General features: G+C 37.0%; 1 protein-coding gene across 5 annotated transcripts in view; it reads left to right on the top strand.

The window, feature by feature from the left end:
* The first annotated feature begins 5,212 nt into the window (after window positions 1-5,212).
* The window catches only part of PCMTD1 (protein-L-isoaspartate (D-aspartate) O-methyltransferase domain containing 1), a 47,305-nt gene continuing 26,490 nt past the window's right edge, over window positions 5,213-26,027 (top strand). For 2 of the 5 annotated variants that reach the window (XM_083360003.1, XM_083360006.1), the window contains exons 1-4: window positions 5,225-5,437; window positions 16,936-17,031; window positions 17,220-17,643; window positions 18,542-18,644. In XM_083360003.1, coding sequence (XP_083216129.1) covers window positions 17,337-17,643; window positions 18,542-18,644 — 410 coding nt within the window. In that variant the 5' untranslated portion in view covers window positions 5,225-5,437; window positions 16,936-17,031; window positions 17,220-17,336. Of the gene's footprint in view, window positions 5,438-8,828; window positions 9,073-16,935; window positions 17,032-17,219; window positions 17,644-18,541; window positions 18,645-26,027 lie in introns of those variants that run through there. The other 3 variants (XM_083360004.1, XM_083360008.1, XM_083360005.1) reach the window with 3 other exon arrangements.

The following is a 26,027-nucleotide window of genomic DNA, read 5'->3' as shown; positions in this document are numbered from 1 at the left end:
TGGCATTAGGTGGGCTTGCTGTCTGTGTGTGGAGGGACTGGTGTGGCCCTCAGACCTTAGTTTAGACAGGAGAGGTGTATGTTCTTAGAAGCTGTGCTTATTTTTTAAAGAAAACAATTTGACAAAACTACAGTATGTGCTAATATAAATTAGAAGACCAAATTACTATTAAATTACTGTAATTGTTGATTCATTTGTTTGTTATAAGACATTTGCTGACGCCAGTTTAAGGCATACAAAGGCATTCACCCATGACAAAAAAATAAGAAGTAATGTACTAAATATTTTAAGAAAGTAATCCTATATTTTATTTAAATTAAATTAAGCAATCTCTTTTAATCTATTTATTATTATTTACTATGGCTTTCAGTTAATTTATCTGTGTTTGGATTTTTGCTCAAGATGTATCTTCATATTTATTTGCCTTCTTTGTATTTGATGTTTTGTAATGTGAGCTGTGATTCTTCCCTTCCTCTGTCTTCCCATTCTTTCTTTTTTCCTTTCCTTTCTCTGCGTTAATTTGCTTTGATGAACTATCCTGTAAATTAGACCTTTTGTAAAGGACAATGATGTATGCATTTTTTTTTAATTTTGGGGTAGTTTGTATACTGTTTCTTCATACAGTTAATATTTCTTACATCAAAGCAACAAAACTGTGTTCTGTGCTGTACATTTGGTGTATGGTAGGAAATAAAAACTGATACTGGAACGGCTTCCATAAGTTATTTGGCATTTTTTAAATTCCACATGTTGCATGATGATTTTTTTAAAAAATACTCCCAGGAACTCTCACGCTGACAGATGTGTGATTTGCTTTCTGCAGAAGTTTGTCCCTCCTCTAAATGTTACGGTACCTAACTTCTAGTGTTATGCCCAAGATCAAAGAAAAGATTCTGAATAGCTGCTAAATGATATTTAAACTAGAAGCACAAAGTAATATGGCCAAATCTTCCTGTTATTAAAAAAAATCACCAATCAATTCAGACTCTCTATGAGTGGTATACACCTGCCTTCCTTAAGCTTTTAGATTAGAGCAGTATTTCTCAATTTTTTAAAAATCCCATTTATATCCCGCCCTTTTCCAAAGACTCAGGGCGGCTTACAATCTAAGAAGCACAAAATCAATGTGCTTAGCAATAGCCTTCATTCTATGTATATGCCTGCTTATTAGGGCTTTCCCCCCCCCCACCAACTGGCATTTTTACAAAGTCAGCTTATTTCCCCCAACAATCTGGGTCCTCATTTTACCTACCTCGGAAGGATGGAAGGCTGAGGCAACATATTGCTGAAGTCCATCCATCTTCAAGTTGCTACAGTTCAGAAACACGGGACTAGAGAGATACAGTTGATATATTATGTCATGCCTTCATATGAGACACTAAAGGACTCCACTATCTCAGAAGGGGACTATGCCAGTATAAATTCCAGTGTGTATTTCTGAAATGTTTCTGGGGTGCTTCTGGATCCTCTTGTATGAGGGCATATGGTACTTATTGAATTCATCACACATAAAAACATATTGAAATATGTCTCTTGCATAACTTGGTCTTGTTTGTTTAATTACAGGGCAAATTATTATTATTTCCTTAGCCCTTTTCAGTCTATCTATATGCAGGTTGGTATTTTTAAATACTTCTTTTAGAGAAACAGGACTTCCTTTTGCAGACGTTGTACTGGCTGATATTGTCCTTCTACATATTTAATGGACTGGGTTATCCTAGAAGCAATTTGACATGACTATCAAGATCCAAACAAGGTCTGGGTAAAAAAACAACAGTTAGATTCTTATAGAAAGAAGATAGAAATTTGTGTAACTTATTTTCTATCAGAGTCAAATGAGATTTGGAAGCAAGTTGGGGAATGAAAAGGATTTGATTTTGTAGGAATACCTATAGATATGCTCCATTAATGTATTTCTTTTAAGTGATTTATCTCAGATGATATATCGTGGTAAAAGATGGGTTGGAATACCAATACAAATTTCAAACAAAACTTTAGGAAGAGTTGCACAAAGGTAAAGGATATTCATATAGAATTATTGTGTCATCTTCATGAATGTAGAGATAGTGTTGTTGATGAGTTGCTGAGAAAGTAACTCATTAAATCTCATTTAACCGTATCTATGGGTGAATTAGTTTATGAAATACAAAAAGACCATCACACAATCACAGCAGTGAATGACCGGTAATAATGAGAGATAAGAGAATCTATGCCCTCCCCCAGTGGTATGATTGGAGTGATAATGGTAGTGTTAAGACAATCTGAGTTAAGAAGAGACATATCAGACATTAAATATTTTTTTCTATTTTTGTGCTGTCTCATCTTTATCCTTCACCATAACTACACAGAGTTTACATCAGTATTTTTCAGCCTTGGCAACTTTAAGATGTATGGACTTCAATTTCCAGAATTCCCCAGTCAGCATGCTGGTTGTTGAAGTCCACGCATCTTAAAGTTGCCAAGGTTGAGAAACCTTGTTGTACATAAAGAACAGGAGGACATTTTTTTATAAAGCAGAAGAGCATGACAAAAACAAACAAACTTCCAAATTCATGATTTCATATTCAAAATGGACTGGATTTACACGTATCTGTCCCATCCATTCCATGTCCATATCCTACTCCAACTCATGTTCTGCAGTATGACCATATCTAATCTAGAGATGTATGGAAACCAGTCAATGACCATTCCCAAAATAGTTTCCCTTTCACACGCAAATAAAGGTTTGTAGATGACAACAGAGGTGAAAAATGATTTTCATCATGATAATTGCAGTCTGTATCAGAGAAAATGACTATAGACACATGGATAGACAACAGACTATAGACACAGGATAAATTTACTTTTAATTGCATGAATATTATGCATTAAATAAGGTTCCTGACAAAATAGCATTTAGTCATATCTAAATAACTTAACATTAAGAAAACCAAGATCATGGCATCCAGCCCTCTCAATTCCTGCCAAATAGATGGGGAAGAAATGGACGTAGTGACAGATTTTATTTTCCTGGGCTCCAAGATTACCGCAGACGGGGACTGCAGCCAAGAAATTAAAAGACGCTTGCTCCTGGGGAGGAAAGCCATGGCAAATCTAGACAGCACACTAAAAAGCAGAGACATCACCCTGCCAACAAAAGTGTGTATAGTCAAGGCTATAGTCTTCCCAGCTGCATGTATGGATGTGAAAGTTGGACCATAAGAAAGGCTGACTGCCAAAGAATTGAGGCCTTTGAATTATGGTGCTGGAAAAGACTCCTGCAAGTCCCTTGGAGTGCAAGGCAATCAAACTGGTCAGTCCTAGAGGAGATCAATCCTGACTGCTCTTTAGAAGGCCAGATCCTGAAGTTGAAACTCAAATACTTTGGCCACCTAATGAGAAGGAAGGGCTCACTGGAGAAGAGCCTAATGCTGGGAAAGGTTGAGGGCAAGAGAAGAAGGGGACGACAGAGAATGAGATGGCTGGATGGAGTCACTGAAGCGGTAGGTGTGAGCCTAAATGGACTCCAGAAGATGGTAGAGGACAGGAAGGCCTGGAGGAACATTGTCCATGGGGTCGTGATGGGTCAGACACAACTTCACAACTAACAACAAATAAGGATAAACAATTTATTGATCTGCATTAAAAATAAAAACAAAGAAAAATAGTATTTAACTTTGTAATTGATTTAGTGAGATGCTATAGGATGAAATTATCTGTACAATAATGTATGTATGAAAAGTTTATTTTTTTCTCATTTTTTTAAAAATTATACTTAGAAAATAAAATTCAGGGTATATCTGTCATAGCTCATATACATTAATGCTATGGCTAACAATAGATCCCAACTGAATACAACAAATGCAAAACTTAGATTACAGTACAGGATAACCCCCACCCTCCTATCCTCACCCCAGCTGACCCCCTGAGCAGCCCAGCCTGACCAAGATGGAGGGAAGGCAAGGCAGAGAACCGGTTGTTAAATTGATTTTAAACCCACCACTGGTCGCTTCCAAAGGCTGCTCACTCACTCTCCCGCCAAAACTGCTTCTTTTATAGGTGCCCTCACCCTGCCCAGCAGCTGTTCCCGGACTCTGCATGTGTGGAGAGGGGGAGGGGAGCCACAATGGCGCACATGCCAACAGGGACAACTCTGCATGCCGCCTATGGCACGCATGCCATAGGTTCACCACCACGGCTATATGCAGTGGTGGGATTCAGCCAGTTCACACCAGTTCGGCAGAACTGGTAGCTAATTTTTTGTTGCCCAGGCCCAGAATGGACTTCTGGAAGTGGCATCCATACAGAGAACCAGTTGTTCACATATTTGAATCCTACCACTGGGTATGTGTCATGTAATATATGATGGATTTAAATGTGGTTAAGTATGATACAAGTAAATCATAGCTATTATTATAGATTATTTAATCTCTAGGAAAATATGCTTAATACGAAGAAATTGGACAATTTTTAAAATATTCTCTGCTCATATGCTTTTAATGGCAGCTTTACTAACATACAATTGATGAATCAGGGCTTGTCACTGAGATAAAAGATTTGGAGAAAAATCTTTTACAAATCCCTTTAAATATAATTTTGTCTTTGAAAGCAAAAGATCAAGCAGGAAAGTGGGGCATACTGTCTAGCATAAAGTATGTGCATCCACACTCACGGGAAGAGGCTTTAGGGAAATCTGGTATGACCCTGGTAATCAAGGAGCAAGTAACATCGTCTCTATTTTTTTAGATCATAACGTTAAATAAGCATAAAATTGGTTCTTTCCTTTTTGTGAAACTGAGGGGGGGGGAAACTTTCCTAAAGCTAAATTTAATAATGCCCACGGCGTTACATTTTCTATTTTTCAAACAAATAGATTCCATTCACAAGTTACCGCCCCCTATCTCCCACCGAAGAGCTGCTATTTGACAGACGAAGTAAAAACAAAGCCTAAAAATCGCGAACTGCTATTGGCTGCCTTATTGACGTTATCAGTTTTTTTTTTTGACGCAACACTCTTGCCCCTTCATTGGTCGTGGAGTTGCGGGGCGGAGTCTCCCTAGCTTGCAAGCTCGACGCAACAACCAGGTGTCCAGTCCGAAGGAAGGATAGACGGTCTCCGCCTCCCACCCAGAGATAGGGTCACGTGCCCCAGTGTTTACATCCTCTCAGCTGTTTGGCCTCTCCCCCCCCCTCCTTCCCCCTTTCTTCCTGGCGTTGTTCGGGCCAACACAAACAGTCGGGATCAGCGGCCGCGGCCGGCGGACGAGGCTGACGGCGAGGAGGACCTTCTTTCCCCTCCCCACCCCCACCACGCACAGACATATACGCGTTCAAGCGGGCAACGTCCTCTCTGACTCGGGAGCCCGAGGCGTCCCTTTCGTTCTTAAACTGCTTGGTTCCGCTCCGGAGAGCCTCTCAAATCTTCAGTCCCCTTCGGGACGCAGAGGACGTGTGGAAGGTGAGTCGGAGGGGGGGGGCACGTTGACAGAAAGAGGGAGGGCAACGGGCGCGTGAGGCGCGGGGCGGCCTCGAGGGCTCCGAACGACCTGGCTGGCGAGGTTAGCTCTCTGAAAGGCCGTTGAAAGCTCCGGGGAACCTACTGCCCCTGGCGCTTCCCTCTCCTTTTTCCTCGTTGGTCCCTCCCTCCCTCCCCCTCCCAGGGCCCGGGACTCTGGGAAAGTGTTCAGAGGGCGGAGGGGGGGGAAAAAGAGAGCGTCTGCCGTTCCTCACGGGAGGCATTTCGAGCCCCCCGTCCCCCCTCCCCGTATCTGCGAGCCTCTTAGTCGCTGAGCATTGAAAAGGGCAGAAGAAAAGCGACGGTTGTTCTGCTGCCCGGCTCCCCGCCGCCTCCAGCTGTTAACCGAGGCGGCCCCTTTTCGCTCCGAGCTTTTGCACCATGGCTGGGACTATAAAAGGATAATAAACAAGTTGTTGTAGGCGCCGCCGCCGCCGCCGCCTGCTGCTTCCTTTGCCCTGCTTTTGGCCGCCAGTTGGCTTGGTGTTAGAGGTGCCAAAGAGGAAGAGATCAAATGAATCACCCCCAACAACAGAAGCGGAGAGTACCCGAGTTTCCCCCGCACGTGAGGAAAGCATACGCTTTCACGGCTTAGGTAGAACTGCTAAGTTCCTCGCAGCCCGCGAGCGCATCTGCTTTTCTTCTGTTTATAGGAAGGCGTTACGTTGAACGGGGGAAGGACGCAGGGACTCGGAGTCGTTTGAGAGAGAGCTTCTTAGTGTTTGTTGGACTGGAGGAGAGAAGGGGACTGACTGCCTTTGTAGGCAAGCTTAAAAGCTGCTGAGCTGCAGAGCCTTGCTCAAATCGAGGGCCTATTTGCCGTTTCTTTCTCTCCCCTGGCCCCCACTACTTCTGAAGTGTGTTTACCGTCTTCTGGATGCTGAATGAAGGGCACAGGAATTTGTTACTATATTGGTTTAATGCCAGAGTAAGAAGTTGTTTTTCATTTGCCCCGTTTCTTCACTGCATAAGCAAAAGAAAGATCATTAAAGGAGAAAAGGGAAAGACTTAAGAAGTCAATCCGATGCCCCCTTCTGAGATTTAGTGCTTCATCCTGTATAAAAGCTGTAAGTGTGACATAGGATGAGATCCTGGTGGTTTTGAATGTTTGATAGACATGCACATTTTGCCATCAAGCGAATCCTTAGTATATTTCTCTACTTCATTCAACAAGTTTTTAAAGCCATCCAAAAGTTTTTTAAAAAATATATATCAAATGGTGGGAGCATCTTCTATTGAACTTAGCTGACAAAACGTCAGTGAATGATTGAAAAATGAAGTCCATTTTGCAATGACCCAAATAACTTGACTGCCTCTTACAGTGACCATTTGTAATTAAAATGTTAATGAAAAAGTAACATTGCAACCAGTCCTCACATTTATGACCTTCATAGGTCTGAAAAGCAAAGTAACCCTGAAATAAGATCATAAGCACAGTTGTGGTTTTACTAAGTGATCACTTAACAACCAATTTGCCAGTTCCAGTTGTGGTTGCCAAACAGGGACTACCTGTATTCTATTTCCAAAAATTTGGGATTGCCCTGATTATATTGTTATATTCCTTATATATAACAATATAAAGAATAAACCTTTACAGACCTATGTAAAGGAATAAACTATTTTTAATCAGGAGTCAACAGCTGCTAATACATAATATAATAAAAATAAATATATTTTATATGTTAATGAAATTCTGTGTTGACAGGCTCGAGTTAGAATGTATTTGCTTGATCCCAACAGAACAAGCAAAATGGTATAAAAACACAAAATTACAGAAAAAAAGCCCATGATGCCCCATACCCATTTCTAGAAAAAACTATTGGGGTGGAATACCGGTAATTATATTTTAGTTCAAATAAGTTAATATTTTTTAAAATCCCATTTATATCCCGCCCTTCTCCAAAGACTCAGGGCGGCTTACAATCTAAGAAGCACAAATCAATGTGCTTAGCAATAGCCTTCATTCTATGTATATGCCTGCTTATTAGGGCTTTTCCCCCCCAGCGGCATTTTTACAAAGTCAGCTTATTGCCCCCAACAATCTGGGTCCTCATTTTACCTACCTTGGAAGGATGGAAGGCTGAGTCAGGCTTGAGCCTGGTGGGACTTGAACCTGCACTAATTGCAGGCAGCTGGTGTTACTTAAGGAGGCATTAGCCCACTGCTCCATCAAGGTATTTTAGAACATTATTTGAATATATTATCCAATTTACATAATTGAAACTTTCTGACATCTAGGAAATAAAGTATACTACTATGTAGATAATTCCTGATGTTTGAAAAGATATAAAACATGTAGAATGCTGAAAGTTAAATATATCTGGTACAATAGAACAGTTTTACAATTCTAGTCCACCTATTTTTTCCCTATTGAATTTGTTATTCTACATCTTCTGAGCCATATACATTCATTTTGCTTACTTTATGTCCTAAAGCAAATTTAAAGGTTATTTAAACTTGTACAACATCCTCAGTTCCTGATGACTATGAAGTGCAATGAAATTTGCAAGTTAAAAGTTCAGTTTTATGAAAAAAATCCCACCTAATTAAGCATATGTTTCCTAAAATGCCAAAATATCCTTCAGCATAATTAAATATTCCTTTTCATATAATCCACAGATAGTATGGTGATATATAGTGCCTCTGATATAAATAATACTTTGCCATGAAGATAATTTTCAACATATGACCTGGACAAAAAAAAGGTACTTATAAACCTGGAATTGAAATTTTGACAGCAGGGCCCACTCTGCATACACACGATCACATTTTGGGCACTCGGTAACCAGCCTGCATTTATGGCCATTTGCAGCATCTCACAATCATATGACCACAATCTACCACATTTTTTGCTGGAAACCAAAGTTTACTTATGATTTCTGGGGGGGAAAATGCCCATTACAGGCAATGAGTTCATTTAATGACTGGTATTTGCTTATTGACCACTGCAAAAATCATAAAATTGGGCATTGTCACATGGTAACCTGCTTAATGAGCAGCAAAACTTAGGACCATAATTGAAGGTTAAATTATAGTAGATAATGGCTACCTATGAATATCTTGATTGAGGTGGTCTAATTTTTTTTAAAAAAAATAAGCACTATTTATTATAGCACATAAACTATTACATTTCCATATTATTGGTCTTAGAAGCTTGAATTATGACATTTTAAAGGAATATTCTGGAATATAGATATTATAAAATAAAAGCAGCCCTATGTTAATTATAATAGTAACCAAATCTTATGCATAAATGTCATTCAGGTCAACAGGACTAACTTTTCGAGCACTGTGCATATGTGTATTTAGGACTAAGCTGTACTTTTGGATGTTAATGCTTCCTCTCCATGACTTTTCCCCCACATTATTCCTTGAAATCTTGCATCAGTCCTCACAATCCCTGTTGTCATTAAGCAAGGGACACAGATCATTAAGTAAGGACCTTCTTGTGACTTTCGGGTTGCTTCCAACAAACAAAGTCAATGAGGAAATTAGTGGAAGTTATAAGTCCCAGGCAGCTCACAAGCAGACTGATGGGCAGAAAGTGGCTGCTACAGGCTATATGGGGCTACTGCCAGGTGAGACAAGATGCATGGGGGACTGCCATATTTTTATTTCTGTGTGTATGCTGTAAGTACTGTAGCTGGGAAAGAAGCACAGGAGTGTGAGCGATTTACAAGAGTAACTTGTGACCTTCTCTGCTGGCTTCCCCATTGACTTTGCTTGTGGGAAGCCAGCAAGGAAGGTTGAAAATGAGGATCTTCTGACCATGAGACATTGCAACTGTCCATAAGTACAGTCCGATTGCCAAATGCCCAGATTGTGATCACATTTCGATACTGGGATGGCTGAAACTTTGAGGACCAGTCATAAGTTACCCTTGTTTAGGGTGGTTTTAACATTGCACAGTTACTGGATAAATGGTCGTTAAGATACTGTATCTCAATTAAAGAAATCATGAAAACATTTTTTTGATAATTAAATATTATTTATAATAGTTTATACATATGCTGTACATTTAGCACCTAAGTAAAAATATGATTATGAGAAATATAGCTGGAGAAAGTATTTTACATGTTTTCAGTCATCTTTTCAAGAGCCTTGGAAGGTAAGCCAGTGAAGTTGCTTCATAGCAAATTTCATCAGCTTACAAAAGCAGTAAAATAAAGTGTTAACATCTGATAATACGCTCTCAGCCAGTGCATCTGTATCCAAACCTAAAAGGAAATATTAATTGGATTAACTAATTTTTCGTGTGGTTTTCATTTTGCTTCTTTCAGTGCATTTCCTTTGAGTGTTCTAAGACGTTTTTTGGTTTGGTTAACCAAACTTATGCTGAAAATAGATTTATACAAATTTTGCAAACAAGTTATAAAAAAGCTAAAGCAACAGAATAAGCATAAGAACAAAATTAAATATTGTTTCTGGCAATATATGTTTTGTGTTTGCTAATAAAATTCCAAGGTCAACCATTTGAAAGATATGGTTAACCGCAGAACAAAATTGTTTATTGCGTGAAGCTGTCATCCATTGTTGAAAACACCACAGTGTTTGAAGAAAGTTTGTAAGAAAGGGTGTTAGAAAAGGGTGTCAGTTTAGCTGGCAGTTTACATTGAAGCAAAACTGATTTTGCCAAGTTGAATATATTTGAATATTGAACATATTTAGAATGTATTTGTTCTAAAACACATTAAAAAGCCGCGATGGCTCAGTGGTTAAAGACACTTGTCAGTGGAAGGCTGACAGCCTGGGTTCAAGACCTGAGTGTTATGCAACTTTGCTTACTTGCCCCAGTTCCTGCAAACCTAGCAGTTCTAAAGCATGCAAATGTGAGTAGATAAATAGGTACCACTTAGGTGGTAAGATAACAGCATTCCATGTGCCTCGGGGTATAGTCATTGTGGCCACATGACCACCATGGAAATGTTTTGAGACAACACTGGCTCTCTAAGAAATGGAGATGAGCACTGCTCCCTAGAGTCACATACGACTGGACAGGGGAAACCTTTACCTTTTATTTTTGTAGTCTTAATAGCTATGCTTTTTAATGTTATTCATTGGTAAAATCGAATGAGAACATTATTTCAAGGGCATGCTTTAAATGCATGTAGGTGACTTTTTAGATAAAGGTGTAAGACTAATTTTATTTATACAGTTGAAATGGGCCAAATCATACCTTTTTTCAAAAGCAGCCATTCTTTAAATTGCATATGATGATGAATAGTGGATATATCTTAAATATTTACAACATGTTTTTTCTAATAGGAATAATGTTGCTATTTCAGCAAACTTTATTTGCCCCTCCTAATTTTTCTGTTTGTTTCTTGTACAAGCATAAAAAACACAATGCATTAGAACACTCTGAGTATGTCATATTAGCATTATAATCTGTGGACAGAGTAGAATATTGTAACAGATCTGTTCCTGTTCATCTGGTATATATTGATAATAGAATGGCTCTGCTTGTCTTCTATTTTTCATATTGTTGCTTATGGCTTGGTTTTCTCTCCTATTTAATATCTACATGAAGCCACTGGGTGAGGTGATCCAGTGGTTTGGATGAAATGTCAGGTATACAGCTCCACCCCAGATCTGTTGAGTGATGTCATGGATATCCTGTCCCAGTATCTGGAGGCTATAGGGCCCTGAATGTTGCACAATTGCCTCTGATTCAGTCCAAGCAAGATGGAGTAGTAGCCTTGGGTATTTATTCCTCCTGGGAACAAAATTCTTCCATAGTGATGGGGTACCATACTGGATGGGGTAGCATTGCCCCAGAAGACCTGGTGGGGTCTTCTTGGACTTATGGTTCTTGCTTGAAGAACAGGTGGCAGCTGTGACTAGGTGGATCTTTGCACATGGATTTTGCACCAGTTATGCAAATTCCTTGACTGATGTACTTTGCTCACATTCATTCATGCTCTTGTTAACTCTTATTGGATTAAAGTAAGTTATACATGAAACTGCTCTTGAAGAGCATCCATAACCTTCAACTAGCGCAAAATGCAGCTGCATGGGCAGCTTAATGGTACAGTTATATGACACATGTTACAACATTTTTAATAGCTGGTGCAGTTCGGAAACCAGGAGGCATAACTTCTTGGCAGCAGAACATTTTTCCTTCAGAGTTCAAGATGGCCCTGACACTGTTAGCCTTTCATAAGACTCTTAAGATTTAGCTATGTGTGCAAGCCTGAGATCCTGAAAGTGTTAAGAGCCTGGGTACCCTAAATTTGACACTAAAAACTTTGTTAAAATATATTGTTTGGAGTCAGGTGTCCTATGATATTTGGAGTGAGCAAATACAAATTATACACCCACATATTTTGATCATATAAATAAATTATGTCATATTTGCTGATGCTTTGTAATACAATCTTAATAAAACATACACCTTTGTTGAGCCCATGGCCTATCTTCAGTTCATGGCATTTTTATGGCAAAAGAAATGCTGTACATCACATCTCTTGACAACTGCTTACTCTCACAGGGAAATGATCACCTAGAAGTCCTCCTAGTGCATAGGTGTCAAACTTCATTGCGTCACATGACGTATTGTGACATATTGCAATGTTTTTTGCCTTTGCAGAGCTGGGGTGAGTGTGGCCTGTGTGTGACACATCCGGCCCGTAGGCCACCAGTTTCATACCACTGTCCTAGTGTATCTTTTAAAATCAGAGCAGGGGATCCTGTTCTAAAGACTTTTGAATTCTGTTATGAAGCATGTTACAATTCAGCAAAAATTGGGAAGGCTATAAGTTTCATATGTTTACGAAAACTAGTTCTAGTGGTTAAGGCACTAGGCTAGAAACCAGGAGACTATGAATTCTAGTCTTATCTTAAGACATAGCTAAGAAGACTTTTCCAGTCACTGTCTCACACATTATCAGGCTTGGGTGAAAACTGATTGGTCAGTTCCTATGCAACCAATAAATACTTGGTTGATCCTAAAAAAGTGGATTCTGCACTTGTGGGAAAATGCAAAGAGGAAGAGGGAAGAAGAAGATTTGCATTTCCTGCTACAGGAAAATCTGTTGCTTAGTGGAAAGATACTGTTAACAGTTGAGAGAGGAAAATCAGGAGGAGTCTGATTATTACTTTTCAGACTAAGAAATTTCATTAAAACGGGTCCCCAACCCCCGGTCCCTGGACCAGTATCAGTCCACAGCATGCCAGCAACTGGGCTGCACAAACAAGCAAAGCCCCATCTGTGGGATGCAGGCAGCACACAAAACCACACCTTTTCCAGTTCTCCATGGAACCAGTCCCTGGTGCCCAAAAGGTTGGGGACCTCTGCATTAAAAGACCTGAACTTTTGTGAACTGCACCTTATTTTCCAGATACATGGAACAGTTAAATTGATATAGGATTTAATTGGGATGAGGCAAGGGGGAAGGAGTGGGAAGATAAGGTGGTCATGCAAATGTTGAGATGTGCTGAAATCTGTTGATGTCCAGCAGTTTCTTTTTCAGTTCTGGTGTTATCTTTGGACTATCTTGGGAGGTTGAAATTCTCTGATAATACTTAGTGCTCCACAGCAGCCACCTGGGAGCCTTTCTTCAGCTGGCAGCAGTCAGCCTTTACTAGCCACACTCGCACAGCACCATGTTAGCCACCAGACTGCTCTCCCCCACCTGGAAGCAACCACCAGCCCCTCCTGCTATGCCACAGCAACCACTTCTCCACTGGCCTACTTGCAATTTGCTTGGGAATTGTAACTTCCTGCTGGCTTCCCCATTGACTTTTCTGAAGTTGTTAACATGGTCTACCAGGATTTCCATTGCTAAATGATGTGGTCACAAGACACTGGCGTTTATGACTGCATAGCTTAGTGATAGATATTTTGGTCCCAATTATTGCTGTTAAATGAGGACTTCCTATCTGAAGATACCTCTTTTTGGGACCTGTGATGTACCATTTTTTTGAGTATAGGCTCAAAGCAGATATCTGTTGTTGCAAGGTCTGGTTGTCTTGTTGTTTCTTGCTGCTTATAGATTTTTTTCAGGCTGGTTGTCTGTTCGCAAGGGGCCTGCCATCTGATGCTTAAAAAAGTTCACTGACATCATCCAGTAAGCTTATTAACAATTCTTTTGAGTGGCTTGAACTATGAGTGACAGCTGGTGGTATTGTAGTCCTTTTGTAGCTAGATTCCTCCTGGCTCTGCTCTGTTGATTTGTCTATTGATCATGTTTGGTAGCTAGTTCAGTTTCCTAAAGGCCTGATTTAATACTATTCAGTTGAGCAGATCAGAACAAATGAGGCTGTAGTTAAAACCTTAGAATAGATGCTAGTGTTGATGATGTGTTCCAGATAGAAAGAGGAAATATGTGGTTATGCAAGGAGATCTGTAAGCTTTCTAAATAACAAGGTGCTTATGTGTCCATTGTATAGTTTTACCATGACATCAGGAAATGAACTTTTTCTCTAGATGCTTGATGCTGAGGCTAAAAGCAAGGAGAAAATTTTTGAAGTCATGATGGAATTACATGGGATGCCCTTTCTATGGGTCTAAATGATGAAACATCATTACTGAATCTCAAGGATAGTTGAGATTTCAGATTGTAAGAATTGCAAACATATTGCTCTAGATATGTTTGCTTATTGTATGGTATGGTTGTGTCACTAACTTGCAGGTACCTATGTTATTGCCAAAGGTGAAGTAGTTATGGGTGGGAATAAGGCTGAGAAAGAAGAATTGTTTTGCTTGCTGGAAATACTTTAAGCATAATTACTTGGACAACAGTAACAATTTGAACAGCTTTTTTTCTATTAGGTAAGAGATACTTTTTAATCAGTTTAGTTATATGTGGAGTATATACTTTTCAGAATTTTTCAACTATTCAGAATGGGAAAAGTTTTAAAACTAAGTTGCTGAAAATAATTAATTACCTTGCTCAGTTAAGTACCTTGCTCAATAGTAGTAACTGTGAGAGGGATCTCGGAGTCCTAGTGGACAATCACTTCAATATGAGCTAGCAGTGTGCTGCAGCTGCCAAAAAAGCCAACACAGTGCTAGGCTGCATTAACAGAGGGATAGAATCAAGATCACGTGAAGTACTAATACCACTTTACAATGTTTTGGTAAGGCCACACCTGGAATACTGCATCCAGTTTTGGTCACCACGATGTAAAAAAGATGTTGAGACTCTAGAAAGGGTACAGAGAAGTGCAACAAAGACGATTGGGGGACTAAAGGCTAAAACATATAGGGAACGGTTGCTGGAACTGGGTATGTGTAGTTTAATGAAGAGAAGGGTGAGGGGTGACATGATAGCAGTGTTCCAATATCTCACAAAGAAGAGGGAGTCATGCTATTCTCCAAAGCACCTGCAAGCAGGACAAGAAGCAACGGATGGAAACTAGTCAAGGAGAGAAGCAACCTAGAACTAAGGAGAAACTTCCTGACAGTTAGAACACTTAACCAGTGGAACAACCTGCCTCCAGAAGTGATGAATGCTCCAACACTGGAAGTTTTTTAAGAAGAGACTGGACAGCCATTTGCCTGAAATGGTATAGGGCTTCCTGCCTGAGCAGGAGTTGGACTAGATGACCTCCAAGGTCCCTTCCAACTACTACTACTACTACTACTACTACTACTACTACTACTTATTATTATTATTATTGTCTAATTACAGTATTAAAAGGGACACAGTGGCTCAGTGGGTTAGGACGCTGAGCCTGTCAATCAGGTAAGCGGTTTGGTGTGTCGAATCCCGAGTGCTGTGTAACAGAGTGAGCACCTGTTACTTGTCCCAGCTTCTGCCAACCTAGCAGTTCAAAAGCACGTAAAAATGCAAGTAGAAAAATAGGGACCACTACGGTGGGAAGGTAACAGCGTTCCATGCGCCTTTCGCGTCTAGTCATGCCGGCCACATGACCACAGAGACGTCCTCGGACAAGCGCTGGCTCTTCGGCTTTGAAACTGAGATGAGCACCGGCCCCTAGAGTCGGAAACGACTAGCACGCATGTGCAAGGGAACCTTTACCTTTACTTTAATTACAGTATTGGCACCTCAACTTCAGTTTGATGTGTTTGGCAGCATTTTGTTTTCACATACAACAGATCTGACCACCCCTAAGCTATATAGAAGAAGCACAAATTATTAATATGAAATTTTGTTTTTGATATATGATAAGAAATATTAAAATAAGTCCTGTTTATCTTGAATTGTAGAACCATTCTACTTCAATTTCTGGTTACTATATGGAATTTTGTTGGCAACTACATAAAAGTGGTTTGCCATAGCCATCTTTTTTTAAAAAAAAATATCTAAGTCTAACATAGGCCTTCTACACATTTAGTTTTTCCCGAGATGTGTAGAAACTAGGATGTTGTAATGTATCAGGATAGTATATTTGCGGGTCCAAGCAGTGTAGCCTTTTGCAATTGACAGGTGGAAATGTTTGTCAATGAGCAGGTTTTCTAAATGCTGCCAAGTATTTTTTCATATATCACCCAGTATGCCAATAAACACTGAGACTATCACAGTCATGTTATGCTATAATCATAGCAATGACAGATAGTAAGAGTGATAATAGGTAACCCTGGAAGATGCCTCTCCTAATGTTGACAAACCCCTATTTTTCATTTCCAGCCACCAATTCTGTTCTCTACTGCTTTGTTTTTCCCCCCTATAAATATTCTAATGTTTTTACTGACACCAGTTGTTTGCAAACATTTGAAGATCCAACTATGTAGTAATGATTCTCATTTGCTTGAGTGAATAAAAATAAATGTAGTTGAACTTGTGATCTCCAATAAATACTTTCTCTTTTCTGGATGTATGTAAATCAACTTCAAATATTTTAGATGTCATATATGTTTTATTTCTCATATAGCTTACTGTAACTGTTCCACAGAAGCTGAACTATTTTAATAACCTCCAGGTAGTTTCCTTGGGAGAAAAAGTTCTGTTAATTACTTAACTGGGCTTTCAGGTTGGAGGAAAGACCATTAAATCCATCCTTAACTTACCCTAATGTAACAACATTTAACTTTGGACTACTAGACTAAGATTCATTTTAAAGGATTTTTACTACAACCAACTTTATTGATTCATGTGTCCTTCCACAATTCTTCACCCACTTTTTCTTTTTTTTCCTTATAATAAATGAGACAAATATGTTTTTGAGAATGAAATTAAGTATTTAACTGAAATTGCTTATTACTATAAAACTTAATTCAAATAGATTTTAAAAACCATAATATCCATTTCAAATATGTTTTCCAGTGCTTTCTGTATGAAGGCTGTATTTAGAAAAGTAATTGTCAAATAATGAATTTCATAGTCAATAAGAAGAATATATAAAACCTGCCATGTTTTAAGTGCTAGATGAGATAACATTTTTATTGTGAATAAAAATGTTTTGCTTGCTATTATTATATGGGTATTACTTTGAATGGACAATTAATATACAGATTTGTTCTTTTCTTTTAATAGACTTGTTTTCAACTGAGGATCAACTATACATTTCCAGACCAGCTTTCTTTTGACTTAGTTCCATTTGGGGTGGCTGATATGGATTACTTTCATCTAGTAAGGCTTTCTACAAATTCTGAGGACTTTCACTGTATACTGAGTATTTTGTTTAATTCAGTAACTGTATGTCGACCACTTTAGATATCAAAGAACATTGTTTACCTTTCCTATCCAATTATCACTGAATTTGATTACATTTTTACAACCTGTGAAAATAAAAGTATGTCTTCTTAAAAATCTTTTAGGATTCTTTTGCAAAGCAGTATTGAGCCAGACTGGATTGGACCTTCTGTGTGGAAACATCAGACAAGTACCTACCAATGTATTCTCAAAATTAATTGAGTTGTTAAAAGACAATCATCATGGGAGGAGCTGTGAGTGCAGGAGAAGATAATGATGATTTAATTGATAACTTGAAAGAAGCACAATATATTCGCACTGAGCGAGTAGAACAAGCCTTCAGAGCTATTGATCGTGGTGATTACTATCTGGAAGGCTATAGAGACAATGCATATAAAGACTTGGCCTGGAAGCATGGAAATATACATTTATCGGCACCATGCATTTATTCTGAAGTCATGGAAGCATTAAAGCTTCAGCCTGGATTGTCTTTTCTTAATCTGGGTAGTGGAACCGGATATTTAAGTACAATGGTGGGATTAATATTAGGTAATATTTTTAAAATTATTGAACATTCTTTTATATAAGCTGAATTTACTGATATTTTCAGTTTTAAAATAGCATGTTTATGCCCCTGCCAAACTTGCAAGATATTAGCAAGTAGCTTTTCAAATTAGTGTTCCTGATATATAATTGATCAAAATTTCTGAAATTACCAAGAGATCTGTAGCTTTGCAAAGATGAGCAAACATTTATAACTTAATTTTTAAGAGACCCTACAATTGTTTTAAAAGTACAGTAATCATGACATTTAAGTTCAGACTTAAATTTAAGTATTATATCTTTATTACATTATTTTGAAAGTGGGAGATAAAGTGAGGAAAATAACATAATTCAATTCATGTTCCCTGCTAAATAAAGAAGGAATTTTGAGCTATACTTTCTTGCCATGTTTTAGTGGAAAAGCAGCTTATAATGCTAAGCATTATTCTGAATTTTTCCTGCTTTTTATAAACAGAAGGCAGCAGTTGAATAAAAACTGCACTACCACTATCATAGATGAGATTGCCAGCATAATCACATAATGGTTTTGATTGCAAAGCAAGGTAAAGCATAGTTTTCTGAAACCGCCCAAAGAACTGCAATTGACAATAAACAACTTTCTGCAGTGCACTAAGTTATCTGCAGTCATTTCTTTTTCTTCTTATAAAAAATAGTTGCTATGCCCTGGGATCTTTATTTATTTCTGTATCAGTATTGCAGCTATATGGTTTGGGACTTATTGGATAACTTTCTCTTTTGTTAATTAATACAGACATTTCCACTATCTACTTAGTGCTATGTAGTTGTCAAATAAAGATGTTCTTTAGCATTCACAGCAATGTACAGTTTTATAAAAATACATTGATTCAACAATCTTACATGGTTGCTGAATATTAATTTACAGGCCCTTTTGGAATAAATCATGGAATAGAACTTCATCCTGATGTGGTGGAATATGCTAAGGAAAAACTGGAGAGCTTCATAAAATACAGTGATAGCTTTGATAAGTAAGTATATTGATAGCTAATTTTATATTAAAATCTTTTTCCCTGTGGCAGTAGTAAAACATTTAAGAAGACTTGAGGAAACTTGCCATGCTTATTTATTGCAGCCACGATTGAAAGTTTGTAACATTATTTTAAAATGTTCAGAATGTAAGACAAATTAATTTGGTACTGCGGATGTATTATCAATACTCTGGTCCAGTCTTCAAAAGTGTTGCACATCTTGGTCTCTCATGTTGTTGGGGGAGATCCCTGCATTCCTTACCTTAGCCTTTCTCACTCTCCATCTGTATATAAATCTCTGTGTAAATATTTCTACTTGCTAAAATTACTGGAATGCTTTCTGAATATTTCTGAACTTCAAATTAAAATTGAGTTGTACAACCTTTTTGGATTTCAGTCAAGGAATATTGTAAATAGCACTTGTATCTGCCACTTTTTCATAGCACCTTATGGATCCAAAAACTTGACTCTTCGGGTAAACTCTAAAGAAATGATCAAAAAAGTCTAAAATTGGTAAATAAGTAATCTTTTGGCTTTTGTTACAGCTTATAACAAAAGGATTCATGCTATATTTAAATTTTATGTATTATGAAGTATTTTGGCACTTATTTTGAGTATGTATTAATTGCTAGTATTAATTTAGCATTACATTAATAACTGCTTCTATTTTTATTTAGCAATTTTCAGACTAAATGTGTTCTTTGCATAAATAGATTGTAGGTTTTGTCTGCATAAACTCATACCTATTAATTGATTATGCTGAGCATAGAATATAGGCAAACCACAGGCTCTAAAGCACAGATCAGTATGTACTGATATTGTTTCTTTGGTTTTAGTTTTTGATGATTGAAATATCTGCTTTAGGCAAAATAGTTACATGCCTCCCTTTCCTGTCTGTCCAGTCCTGTCAAACTGGAATGGTAAATTAGCATTATTTATATTCCCACTGACATTAGCAGGAAGTATTCAGGGTAATTCTGTCAATTTAAACTAATTTGGGGTCAGAAACAAACCCTGAAGTGGTCAGTTATACTAATAGTTTGGGTCACTTAAATATCCCAATATATGCTTGCTTTGACAAATAAACTTTGAGAATTAGTTGTTACAAAAGTCTTAACGATGATAGTAAGACAATGTTATTGGTTTACTTTTTTAAGCATGCAGAGTTCTCATCCTTTCATCTAGGACAAAATTTTGTTCATCTGTTGTAAATACATGCAAATAAGGCAAGGTGTAAGTATCCTATTAAAAGTGTTTAATATATGTTGTAGCCTTAGGCTAGGTTCCCAAGGTTATATATAAACTTTTGTTATCTACAGTAATACCAACAGATAGAGCAGGTACCCACACACTTACAAAATTCACTGAAGAACCTTTATGAGCAATAAGAAAAATGAGCCATTAAAACATTGGAAGAATAAAAGCAATTTTTATGACTTTTCTGGAAATTTGTTTTATTTGCAAAAAAGTTATTATGGTTACCAGTGGTATTTGCAGGTTTAAATATGGCAAAACTTATAAAATAATTGTTATAGTTCAGGTTCAAACAATTGGACCACAGAACAGGAAGCAATAAACTATAATGGCACTGGAACACATAAAACAAGAGAAAGGGGGGAAATGCTTGCTAAACATAGTACACACATACTGGGAAATATAAGCTAAGTAAGTCAAAATAGCATGATGCAACCTCTTTTTATTTATTTATTAAATTTATATAACTACTTTTCCCATGTTTCTACAAATTGTATTAAAATATATAGACTGGCATGCAATTTACTTCAGAAAATGGTTATGGTTATAAAGGGAGGAAGAGCACCTCTCAATTATGTTGTATTAAAGAATGAGGACCGTTCCTTCCTGGAGAAGGAAGTATTTCATATAATCATATTATAAATATATTCATGATATCAAATAACTTATCACTTAAGAGTACAGCTTTTAAACCCACTGAACCTAGTAGAAAGCATTTCTGAATCTAGCTATATATTTAAGATTGTTATTGTTCATAATAAGCAAGTGGCTTATTTAAAATCCCTCTATTCTGCTTTATCTAACTCAGCCATCCCCAGTTTCATTATTTTACAATCTGATAAGTAGCTCATAATGGTTCCTAGTAATTCTTCAGAGACAATAATGGTAGCTTGAAGATTTTTTTCTAGATTTTAAATTGGGGGTGGCTTTTTTCTCCTGTTTCTTGGTTTTGTTTCAGATTTTCAAAGTCATTAACTGTCTTAATTTTTCATTGTTTATTTTATGTTTTGCATATGTTTGTACAAAATGTCCTTGGGTTAAAGCTTGGACAAAGAAAAATCAATTATTTTTCCCTCCTTATTTTCTGCAATTTTCTGCCTCTCAGTTTGCCTGCTCTGGCATTTCTCACTGTACAGTAAATGGTCATTGCCATTTTGAAATTCTGACTTTTTTGTTTAGATTTCTTCTGTTTTCTTTTTAGTTGGTTTGTATTGTCTCATGCAGGGTTTTGTTACAATTACACTTTTAAATAAATTAAATAATATTAACATTTGGGCAGGAAGAGACATAGGTTTGGTGGTGAACTTGTTCTTCATAGAAGTAATGTTACAGATATCTGTTAGTTTAAGTTCTTTTTGTTTATGTATTGTTTTATACTTTTAATTTTAGACTTACCTTCTCTAGTCTACTTTTGTTTGATTACCCATTTAATATTGATTTGTACTCATATATCTATAAACTTAGCATTTATTGCCTGCCAAGCTGGTTTATAATCTGTGGTTTATATGAGCATTTATTTTAAATTTTAATTCTTCATGTATTGAAGTGAAGGATACAGAGTGGGAATGAATGGTATGTGAAATACACAAGGTATTTAAAATATTAAGTAGATATAAAATTTATGTCATAGTTTTACATGCATCTCATATTATAAAAAGATGAAACATCTTTTTGTATGAAATTGGTTGGTTGAACATTTCATAGTTAGCAGAAGTAGCCAAGTCTTATGGAGTTATGATTTAAGTAAAACACTAACGGTGTAGTGATGTGAGAATATATTGATCCTTGTGGGCATTTTATTATTACTTTGAGGATATTTGATTTCTGAATATGTGTAAATATATTAAAAAGTTTAGGAAATATTGATTTAGATGTTAATAAATCAATTAAAAGTTAGTGTGGCAAATTTAATGTTATTAAAATGAATATTGTACCTCATTTGATTTCGCTTTTGAGAAGCATCTCAGTGTTAATTACAAATAAGTGTTGTTTTCAGAGTGGAAAGTTATATAGAGTATACCATATATTTGGGGAAATAGATCACCAAAGATATCATTAACTAAAGTAAGATTGCCCCCTGATGATCATGATCTTTAATGTACCAGACTTGCAAAAATATCACAAAAGTTATTTTTATCATCCATGAATTGCTAACTGAAAAATTAGTAGAAAATCATCTTCTGTGGGCCTTATTGAAAAGTTGTTATTTATTCCCATTATCGTCATAGGAAGTTCTTCTATCAACGTAACAATAGCAATAACACTTAGACTTATATACGGCTTCATAGTGCTTTACAGCACTCTGTAAATAGTTTACAGAGTCAGCATATTGCCCCCAACAATTTGGCTTCTCATTTTAACAACTTCAGAAGGACAGAAGGCTGAGTCAACTTTGAGTGGGTCAGGATCGAACTTCTGGCAATGAGCAGAGTCAGCATGCAACACTGCATTGTAACCACTGCGCTACCATGGCTTTATGTAGTAGAAATAGTAGAAAATAGTAGAAACATGCAATAGAGAGCTATTTACTTCCAGGAGTGTATGGTGTAAGAAATCTTTGGGGTTTATTGGGGTGTAGATAGGATTTTGATTGAGACTCATGAATACTTAACTGTTTGGAGATTTAATTCCTGAACACTAGAATGTCGATACTGGAAGAAGCTGGACTAGCTAATGCACTCTACAGATACTTATGATATAAAAGATATAAAAGAGGACAATTCTTAAAAGGACACATAAGACAAAACTTAATAAAATTATGGAATGTTACCAAAAAAAAATAACAATTTCATTGTTGTTAGCCTTTGGTAACAACAATTTCACTGTTAGCCTTTGCTCTAAATCAGGCATGTCAAACTTGCGACGTCATGTGATGTCACGCAACGTCTCGTGACTTTTTTCCCATTGCTGGCAAAGGGGTGGGCGCAGTTTCGGTGTGAGGCATTCGGCCCATGGGCTGGCAGTTTGACATGCTTGCTCTAAGCGCTTTTCATGTTGGAGATAATTAAAGTAAAAACAAGTGTAATTACATTTATAAATTTAGTCCACTCAGATATCATGAATAGATTTAAAACAGCAAGAATTACTTAATGAAAGCTATACCATACAAACATATATACAAATAGCTGAAAGAATAAATCTAATCTTAAAAATTAGAAAGGGACATAGTTTAAAATCCTTATTCAGAATTAATACTACTTACTAGAGCGCATATATAAACTCACATTTATATATGATGCAGAGAGAACCTTTTTAAAGAAACAGGATAGATTAGATATAAAATTTTACAAAATAGTCCCAGTACAGTAGTGGGAAGAATTATGGAACGAACAAATGTGTAAAATTACCCCAAAAATAATTTAAGAAAAAAATAGTATGAAATGATGTATAGATGACATACAATTCTGCTAATAATTGCTAAAAAAGAGAGAAATCATGTGGCAATAAATGGTGGAAATGCCATAAATTTGACGGGCAAATCCCAAAGCATTGAAAAGATATAAAGATTTAGAGAAACTTAAAATCAAATTTGAAATGAAACCACAGTTTATTAGGTGTAATTACAGAATATATCACTAAAAATACAATAATTTGTTAAGATATATGTGCATGTCTATAAGGATAAACTTTGTACAACATTGGAAAAGTAACACAGTATTCACACTATCTGATTGGGAACTTAAACTTGGAGAATACACAAAAATGGCAATAACAGTATATTTATAGTAGAAGTTTACTTTAAATTTAAGAAAGAATGGCTTCCATATACACTGTAGATTATGCTTTAAGGGAAATATAAACAGTATGTTTTTTAAAAAATGTATGTTAATTGGTTGGAGTACAGAAAAGGGTAAAGAATTAAATACCTATATTATTTTCAGAGGGTTTTTTGTATTTATAAATTGTAATACAGCAGATGGATGGATGGATATAGATAGAAAGGTATGTAGGTAGGTAGGTAGGTAGATAGGTAGGTAGATTAGATAGATAGATAGATAGATAGATAGATAGATAGATAGATAGATAGATAGATAGATAGATGATAGATAGATAGCCCGCCCATTGGGTAATTGTCTCAAAAATGTTTCCTTACCAGATTTCTCAATGCCTTCAACAGTGGCAGAGCTTCTGAAGTACTGACTTCATGGGAAATGTTCTTAAAAATTCAGGGAATAAAAATTTAAGGAAATATTCAGTGATGTATCTGCTTCAGGGCTTTTTTTCTCATAGAACGCTCAGAACAGCATTCCGGCACCTTTTTTTTTTGCAAAAAAAAAAAAAAAACACCTTCCTCTATTTGCTTTGGAAAGCCTATTGCAGTCTTGGCTCTTTTTTATGACTCATGGACTTCAACTCCCAGAAATCCTGAGCCAGCCACGCTGAGGGGAAAGAGAGAGGTTTCCAAGCTGAGCCATGCTGGCTCAGGAATTCTGGAAGTTGAAGTCCTTGAGTCATAAAAGAGCCAAGTTTGCCTACCCTGCACTAGACGACATTAAAATTATTTATAAGGTTACTTCTTTAGGAACTAAACTTAGAATCTAAAACAGCTAATTCAAAAAAGCCAACAGAAAAGAACCTCACATTTTTCATCTGCTTCTGTCTTTTGGAAGGTAAAATTAGATAACAAAATAATCAATTCCCTATGTTAACATCTCTTCAATGAAATCAATAAATCAATAAGGAAAGAAATGAGAAACATTTTTTCTCAATGTAATATGTCTAATTTAGCTGATGCTAGAAAAAATATCTTTTGTAAATGCTCTTGAAAACTATTTTGAATCTATAACCATCTATTACAACTAAACTACTTTAAATTAAACAATTCTTAAGAATGAAATATTCTTAATTTAGACTTTACTTTTACTGTTTGGACTGTTGTGTGTTTTGAAAAATAGATTATTTAGAATCTAGTTATGTTGCACTTCAGTGTATACTATGTTGCACCTAGTATATACATAACAATATATGATGTTTTCCATGGTGCGCTTAACATTAATAACATTTATTAAAAAGGCTAAAATAATTTCTGGTGGTATTATCTGTACATTAAAATTTTGTTTATTCACAGTCTTTCACTTTTCACATTCTGGGCAAGCAGTAGTCATGTATCCTAGCAAAAAATGTTACATATGTGCATTAAAAATATCAAACATGCAAAGAAACAAAAATAAGTCCAAAATATCTGTATTACAGCCAGAAATGCCAACTTTGCAACCAATATTTCTCATCCATTACTATGGCACCCTAAGGATACCTGCATACATGCAAATGCTTCTTTGGGATCAGTAACGTAGCAGGGATTGCTTTTTCCTTCCAATAACATATACCTAAAACCAGTTTATTGTATTTGGCAATTGTACTAAAAAAAATCTCATTGTCAACCAATATAATTCATTTAATTTGAAATCAAGTGAAAAATTGATTTAAATTGTTTTATTAAAACAAATTAATGGCAATTCTTTTATAAGAAGTTGCCTCAAACAAAATGAGTTTGACATGCCTGCTCTAGATAGCTGAATGCTCCAAAATAAATTCTAGACCAGGCCTGTACATGCAGCCTACCAAGCACCCTTGGACAGAGCACAGACTTTTTTAAAAAAAGTAATAAAATCACCACCACTGCCCTGAAAGTCATATTGCCTAGTGCCTCCATAGCTTACCATGACCACGAGCTCCAACACTGTAGATCAGACATGTCAAACACAAGTCCCAGGGGCCAGATCCGGCCCGCGAAGTGGTTTCATGTGGCCCGCAAAGCCATCCTGGAAACAGTGAGGGAATGGCCCCCACTGCCTTGGCCCTGGCCCAGAGACCCTCCTTCTGCCAGAGACCCTCAGATCTGTCCCACTCCTGCCCAGGCCCCCATAGGCACCCTTGATGTGAACGATGTAGAGCTGACCATGCCCACCCAGTAGGCCATACGCACTCTAGCCACGGCCACCCTGGCCATACCCACCCGGCCCCCTGAGGGCAGCCGCAATGCTGATGCGGCCCTCAATTAAATTGAGTTTGACACCCCTGCTGTAGATGCTCCTCTAGTCACCAAATCATTGATTAGCCCACCAGCATTCTTTTGCAGACCACAAAGATTTTTAATTTATCAGTGTGGGCCTTTCCCTTCTACAAGTT

The sequence above is a fragment of the Vipera ursinii genome (assembly GCF_947247035.1).
Source record: "Vipera ursinii genome assembly, chromosome: 3".
NCBI lineage: Eukaryota > Metazoa > Chordata > Lepidosauria > Squamata > Viperidae > Vipera > Vipera ursinii.
The sequence above is the reverse complement of the archived record's forward strand: the minus strand, read 5'-3'. Positions and strand labels throughout refer to the sequence as shown.